The sequence below is a fragment of the Phasianus colchicus genome, chromosome Z (assembly GCF_987193195.1).
Source record: "Phasianus colchicus chromosome Z, bPhaCol1.hap1.1, whole genome shotgun sequence".
Classification (NCBI taxonomy): Eukaryota; Metazoa; Chordata; class Aves; order Galliformes; family Phasianidae; genus Phasianus; species Phasianus colchicus.
Window position 1 is genome coordinate 41,811,206 of NC_143476.1, and position 7,495 is coordinate 41,818,700.

The 7,495-nt window shown below is 49.0% G+C and overlaps 1 protein-coding gene across 1 annotated transcript; it reads right to left on the bottom strand.

Annotated features, from left to right (window-relative positions):
- Positions 1-1,283: 1,283 nt before the first annotated feature.
- Positions 1,284-4,498, bottom strand: LOC149912915 (endogenous retrovirus group K member 5 Gag polyprotein-like). Its single transcript, XM_090131561.1, has one exon. The coding sequence runs from the start codon at positions 4,061-4,063 to the stop codon at positions 2,567-2,569; it is 1,497 nt and encodes a 498-aa protein (XP_089987687.1). The 5' UTR covers positions 4,064-4,498; the 3' UTR covers positions 1,284-2,566.
- Between the last annotated feature and the right edge of the window lie 2,997 nt (positions 4,499-7,495).

Below are 7,495 nucleotides of genomic sequence, written 5' to 3' on the forward strand. Positions count from 1 at the left end.
AGAGAAGGTGAAATTTCCAAGGGAAAAGTGGCATTTCTGGGAGGAAAGGACATAGCTGGGGGAGAAAAGTGGGAACCGGTGGGAAAGAAGATCTTGTACTGGAGAGCAACGGTGGTCTTTTTGGTGTGCCAAGTGGTCTCTTGGGGAGACAACGTGGTAAATAGGGGAGACAATGTCCTCTGGAGGAGTGTCAAGTAGTATTTGGGAGAGCAAACGTCAGGTATTTCTCGGAAACCGGCTGTTTCTGGGAGATAGTAGCAGACTTGGTTGGAAAATGACAGGTGTTTGTGAGAAAGCTGGTATTTTGGGGAAAAAAGGCCGTTTTTTAAAGAATAAGCTGGCATTTCTGGGAGAATATGTCCCATCTTTGGGAGAAAACGGGTGTATGTGGGAGAAAATGTCGTGTATTTGGGAGAAAGCTGGCGTATGTGGGAGAAAAGGCCATTGTGATGGGAGTCAGTGTGATCTTGAGGAGTGGAAAGCAGTATTCTTGAGATGAAACGTGAGGTATTTCTAAGAGTCCTGGTATTTCTGGGAGAAAATGTCTTGTTTTGGAGAGCCAAAGTCCCATTTTGGGGGCAGAAGCTGGTATTTCTGTGACACTGCCATCTTGATGGGGGTAAGTGTGATCTTGAGGAGTGTAAAGCAGCATTTTGGTTAGAAAATGGGAGCTCTTCCTAAGAGCAGTGCTATTTCTGGGAGAAAAGGAGCTCTACTGGGCATAAAAATGGTGTATCTGTGATAAAATGCCACGTTTCTGAAAGAAACTGTCCTCTTGCGGAGTGTAATGCTGTATGTTCCGGAGGAAATGGGAAATATTCAGCAGAGTCCTGGTATTTCTGGGAGAAGAGGTCTGATGTGGGGGGGGGAAGGTGATGTATCTGTGAGAAAGCTGGTGTTTCTGGGAGCAAATGCCAGGTATTGGTGAGGAAACAGATGCTAGAGAGGGAAAAGGCCATCCCTTTGGGAGAGAAGTGGTATTTCTGGGAGAAAATGCCCCAAATCGGGGAGTAAGTGTCATCCTGAGGCGTGTCATGGAGTAGATCTGGGAGGAAATGGAGGTGTTTCAAAGAGTAGCGGCACTTCTGGGAGAAAATGTCCTCAGTGGGAAAGACAATGTCCTCTTGAGGGAAGAAAACAGGTCTTTCTTACAGCAAATGTCATCCAATTGGGAGTGTTGCCGTTCTCTCTGCAACACTCGTTTTCCACCCCATAAGGTGCTGCTTTGCCAGCGAAACCGACCCCATACCAGGTCGGGGCCAAATGCTCACACAGACCCCAAGTATAGGTGAAGCAAAATGGCGTTTATTAAAATGTAGCAGGCACTTAAATATTCTCGTCCCTGCTTTGTCTACACCCCTTGCATTCACGCTGTCCTATCGTGGGACAGCACCTGGCAAGCCCTGAGCATAGGGAACCTGACCCCGTCACACACCGTGTCCTCGCTACGCCTACTACATCTCCCCCTCCCTATGCTCAGTAATATCCCGTAACAGCGCGAACGCAAACGCTACAATTGTTCCCGATACCCGTGATACTCTATACTCTATGCATTGGTCCCTAAGCTACTACATAATCCTTAGCAAGCAATTCTGAAAGCACATAATCACACACGGCAGAATAGTGGCAATACACACAATTACTAAAAGTGCTAATACTATGTCCTTAACGATCTTCGCAATCCAACTCCCGAAGTTGCCAAACGTCTTCTTGAACCCGTCTCCGATGGGGTCGTCGTCCACCTGGATCCTCTCCGTATGGTCTCGCAGGGCTTTCAGCGCTTTATGGATGGATACGCTGTGGTCGCTAAAATTGAAGCAACACATTCCTTCTAGGTCTTCACATTCATGCCCCTGTGCCAGGAGCAAGAAGTAGATGGCTGCTTTGTTTTGCAGCACCGCATGCCGAATGCTGTTTGTGTCCTCTAGCATCGCATTCAATACTAATGTTGTTAAATTCGCCTGCTTAACTGACCAACATGCTAGGTGTTCTATCTGAGCCAAGCTCTGTGCTGCAGCAACCCCAGAGTCGTTCAAAGATTTTATAAAACATGCCGTTTGGCTAGCTAGATCGGTGTTAGTGTTGTTACGGCAGCTGGAATGGTTTGTAGTGTACTTAACAAAGGCTTCTAACGTGTATTGAGGGATGCCCATTAGGCAAGTGCAAAAGAGTGAGGTAGCCGATTGCAAGCTAAAGCAAAAGTTGTTTTGGCTCGTCTTATTTACCTAAATAACCCGTAAATTCCCTGACAGTGACAAAAGGTGAATTCCCTGACAGTGACAAAAGTGAATACCCTGGCTCCCTGTGATAAAGCAATAACCACCACACACACTAAACATGGCATTTGCCTGATAGAAAGGCGTTTTCTCGTTGGCAGCAACGGTTGAGTCTCCCTCTACGCTTCTCCCGGGCTTCTTTCGGGGTTCCTGGGCCGTCTCCTTCTTCTTCGGTGTTAACAGGAGCCATACCTGCAAAACTCAGAGTCCCCCGTTACTGTTCTCTTTCATCAGATCTGGTTTGACCTTTCTCGCCGGGATCCACATGACACTTCCCGTACTGACATGTTTTACAGCAGCATACCCTCTATTCTGGCCCTACACTGGGCCCTGATATGGCCCCACTGGCCGCACCTAAAACATGGGCCTTGAGCCCCTTGATCCACTGCCGGATAGCCGGGGTGATGATAACCAAAGCCCCCGTGCGCCATCATCACTCCAGTCACTGCGGCAGCAACCTCGCCTGCCACAGACGGATTTGACTTTTGCTTCTCTACGATATACTTGATGGCCTCACCGGGGGTGTGAAACTTTTCCGGCGCCGCTCTCAGCAAAGCACGTACGTCCCCGTTCGACTTTTGATATAGGCAGTCCAGAATAACAGGGCTATGGACCGCCCTAGGAAGGTCTGACCCTTCTACGGCCTTTATCAGCCTATTTGCAAAATCCTGAAATGACTCCGTGGGGCCCTGTGCAATTTCTGTCCACGGGGTAGAGGGCTCTGCATTCCTTGCGAGCCTTCTAAACGCCTCTAAAGCGGCGTCAGATGTAGCAATTAATTCCCCAGGTCTCAGGTGGGCAACTTGTGCCTGGGCAGTTAACAGACCTGGTGCGCTACCCATCAATCTCTGAAGGTCGGAGTTGTGTAATACGTTCGCTGGATCGTTTTGCGCTGTAACCAATAATTGTCTAAGCCGGGCCTGCCACTCCTCCTTCCACAATGTATACTGCACCGGCTTCAAAACCATACGCATCAAATTCTCTATATCATAAGGCAAGAGAGGCCCCTGTGCGGTAAGGTTCTCGAGGGCATTCATTGTTAAGGGGGATTTCAAACCCTTTTTCTCAACTGCCTCAAGCACCCTCGTGATCCCTTTCGGGTCTAGAGGAACCCAAATTGGACCGTTTTCTGAGGCTACAACCGGAAACGCAGCTGGATTCGCTAAGCCCTTTTCTTCTGCTGCCTCTTTAATTTTAGCCCAGTCAGTAACCGAGCCCCCCCACCGGCGCGGGCTCCCTCCCGGGTGCGGGCTCCCACACCGGCGCGCTCCGCCTACCGCCCTATCGCGTTCTTCAAGGGGCGGTTCTGGCTGTGACGTTTTGTCCAAAGAAGGGCATAAAGACGGAGCAGGGTAAGGCGAGGGCGGGGCTGTCGGCTCACATGACTGACTCGGCGACTCCTTCTTCTCCGTCTCTCCGCCTCTGCTCTCCGCCGTCGGCGCCATCTTTGCCTCGCTGGATCTATGAGAAAGCAAAGACCCGCTCCCGGCAGCCCCCGTCGCGCTCCGGTCCACCCCGAACCCTCCTTCTGCCTTTGCCGCTTTAAGAGCCTCAAGTATCAAGCCCCATGTTTTAAGCTCTGAGGCTTTTTGGTCGGACATGGCGCGCTGGCACAGCGCCGCAGTGAGTGAGTCCCACCGATTTGAATCGAGCACCTGTTTAGGGGAGTCCAGCTCACCCTCCTTTTCTAGCCGCGATAACACGGCCGCAATCTCCTTCTTAGAAGGAACGGTTTTACCGCAATAAGTTTTACAGAAATATAAAAATACCTTAATTACTTGATCCATAATTACACACGCGACCTGCCGCCACCTCACAGGTTCCACCGCAGTGTGTCTTCCGCAGGCGACCTGCCGCCACCTCACAGGTTCCACCGCCTTACGGGCACGCCGGGCAGCTACTACTCACAGGGTGAATCACGTCGGGGTCACCATTTGTTGCCGTTCTCTCTGCAACACTCGTTTTCCACCCCATAAGGTGCTGCTTTGCCAGCGAAACCGACCCCATACCAGGTCGGGGCCAAATGCTCACACAGACCCCAAGTATAGGTGAAGCAAAATGGCGTTTATTAAAATGTAGCAGGCACTTAAATATTCTCGTCCCTGCTTTGTCTACACCCCTTGCATTCACGCTGTCCTATCGTGGGACAGCACCTGGCAAGCCCTGAGCATAGGGAACCTGACCCCGTCACACACCGTGTCCTCGCTACGCCTACTACAGGGAGAAAATCTCCTCTCTTGGGGAGAAAAGTGGTCTTTCTGAGAGAAGGTGTCCTCTTCTTGGCTGCAAGTGTCCCATTTGGCATTGTCATGGAGGCTTTTTGGGGAGAAAGCGTGTGGCAGTTGTAAGAGAAGGGGTATTTCTGGGAGCAAATCTCCTCTTTTTGGAAGAGAAGGTGAAATTTCCAAGGGAAAAGTGGCATTTCTGGGAGGAAAGGACATAGCTGGGGGAGAAAAGTGGGAACCGGTGGGAAAGAAGATCTTGTACTGGAGAGCAACGGTGGTCTTTTTGGTGTGCCAAGTGGTCTCTTGGGGAGACAACGTGGTAAATAGGGGAGACAATGTCCTCTGGAGGAGTGTCAAGTAGTATTTGGGAGAGCAAACGTCAGGTATTTCTCGGAAACCGGCTGTTTCTGGGAGATAGTAGCAGACTTGGTTGGAAAATGACAGGTGTTTGTGAGAAAGCTGGTATTTTGGGGAAAAAAGGCCGTTTTTTAAAGAATAAGCTGGCATTTCTGGGAGAATATGTCCCATCTTTGGGAGAAAACGGGTGTATGTGGGAGAAAATGTCGTGTATTTGGGAGAAAGCTGGCGTATGTGGGAGAAAAGGCCATTGTGATGGGAGTCAGTGTGATCTTGAGGAGTGGAAAGCAGTATTCTTGAGATGAAACGTGAGGTATTTCTAAGAGTCCTGGTATTTCTGGGAGAAAATGTCTTGTTTTGGAGAGCCAAAGTCCCATTTTGGGGGCAGAAGCTGGTATTTCTGTGACACTGCCATCTTGATGGGGGTAAGTGTGATCTTGAGGAGTGTAAAGCAGCATTTTGGTTAGAAAATGGGAGCTCTTCCTAAGAGCAGTGCTATTTCTGGGAGAAAAGGAGCTCTACTGGGCATAAAAATGGTGTATCTGTGATAAAATGCCACCTTTCTGAAAGAAACTGTCCTCTTGCGGAGTGTAATGCTGTATGTTCCGGAGGAAATGGGAAATATTCAGCAGAGTCCTGGTATTTCTGGGAGAAGAGGTCTGATGTGGGGGGGGGAAGGTGATGTATCTGTGAGAAAGCTGGTGTTTCTGGGAGCAAATGCCAGGTATTGGTGAGGAAACAGATGCTAGAGAGGGAAAAGGCCATCCCTTTGGGAGAGAAGTGGTATTTCTGGGAGAAAATGCCCCAAATCGGGGAGTAAGTGTCATCCTGAGGCGTGTCATGGAGTAGATTTGGGAGGAAATGGAGGTGTTTCAAAGAGTAGCGGCACTTCTGGGAGAAAATGTCCTCAGTGGGAAAGACAATGTCCTCTTGAGGGAAGAAAACAGGTCTTTCTTACAGCAAATGTCATCCAATTGGGAGAAAATCTCCTCTCTTGGGGAGAAAAGTGGTCTTTCTGAGAGAAGGTGTCCTCTTCTTGGCTGCAAGTGTCCCATTTGGCATTGTCATGGAGGCTTTTTGGGGAGAAAGCGTGTGGCAGTTGTAAGAGAAGGGGTATTTCTGGGAGCAAATCTCCTCTTTTTGGAAGAGAAGGTGAAATTTCCAAGGGAAAAGTGGCATTTCTGGGAGGAAAGGACATAGCTGGGGGAGAAAAGTGGGAACCGGTGGGAAAGAAGATCTTGTACTGGAGAGCAACGGTGGTCTTTTTGGTGTGCCAAGTGGTCTCTTGGGGAGACAACGTGGTAAATAGGGGAGACAATGTCCTCTGGAGGAGTGTCAAGTAGTATTTGGGAGAGCAAACGTCAGGTATTTCTCGGAAACCGGCTGTTTCTGGGAGATAGTAGCAGACTTGGTTGGAAAATGACAGGTGTTTGTGAGAAAGCTGGTATTTTGGGGAAAAAAGGCCGTTTTTTAAAGAATAAGCTGGCATTTCTGGGAGAATATGTCCCATCTTTGGGAGAAAACGGGTGTATGTGGGAGAAAATGTCGTGTATTTGGGAGAAAGCTGGCGTATGTGGGAGAAAAGGCCATTGTGATGGGAGTCAGTGTGATCTTGAGGAGTGGAAAGCAGTATTCTTGAGATGAAACGTGAGGTATTTCTAAGAGTCCTGGTATTTCTGGGAGAAAATGTCTTGTTTTGGAGAGCCAAAGTCCCATTTTGGGGGCAGAAGCTGGTATTTCTGTGACACTGCCATCTTGATGGGGGTAAGTGTGATCTTGAGGAGTGTAAAGCAGCATTTTGGTTAGAAAATGGGAGCTCTTCCTAAGAGCAGTGCTATTTCTGGGAGAAAAGGAGCTCTACTGGGCATAAAAATGGTGTATCTGTGATAAAATGCCACCTTTCTGAAAGAAACTGTCCTCTTGCGGAGTGTAATGCTGTATGTTCCGGAGGAAATGGGAAATATTCAGCAGAGTCCTGGTATTTCTGGGAGAAGAGGTCTGATGTGGGGGGGGGAAGGTGATGTATCTGTGAGAAAGCTGGTGTTTCTGGGAGCAAATGCCAGGTATTGGTGAGGAAACAGATGCTAGAGAGGGAAAAGGCCATCCCTTTGGGAGAGAAGTGGTATTTCTGGGAGAAAATGCCCCAAATCGGGGAGTAAGTGTCATCCTGAGGCGTGTCATGGAGTAGATTTGGGAGGAAATGGAGGTGTTTCAAAGAGTAGCGGCACTTCTGGGAGAAAATGTCCTCAGTGGGAAAGACAATGTCCTCTTGAGGGAAGAAAACAGGTCTTTCTTACAGCAAATGTCATCCAATTGGGAGAAAATCTCCTCTCTTGGGGAGAAAAGTGGTCTTTCTGAGAGAAGGTGTCCTCTTCTTGGCTGCAAGTGTCCCATTTGGCATTGTCATGGAGGCTTTTTGGGGAGAAAGCGTGTGGCAGTTGTAAGAGAAGGGGTATTTCTGGGAGCAAATCTCCTCTTTTTGGAAGAGAAGGTGAAATTTCCAAGGGAAAAGTGGCATTTCTGGGAGGAAATGACATAGCTGGGGGAGAAAAGTGGGAACCGGTGGGAAAGAAGATCTTGTACTGGAGAGCAACGCTGGTCTTTTTGGTGTGCCAAGTGGTCTCTTGGGGAGACAAC

Coding starts and splice junctions, on each gene's coding strand:
- LOC149912915 (XM_090131561.1), bottom strand. CDS start 4,063: ATGGATCAAGTAATTAAGGTATTTTTATATTTCTGTAAAACTTATTGC.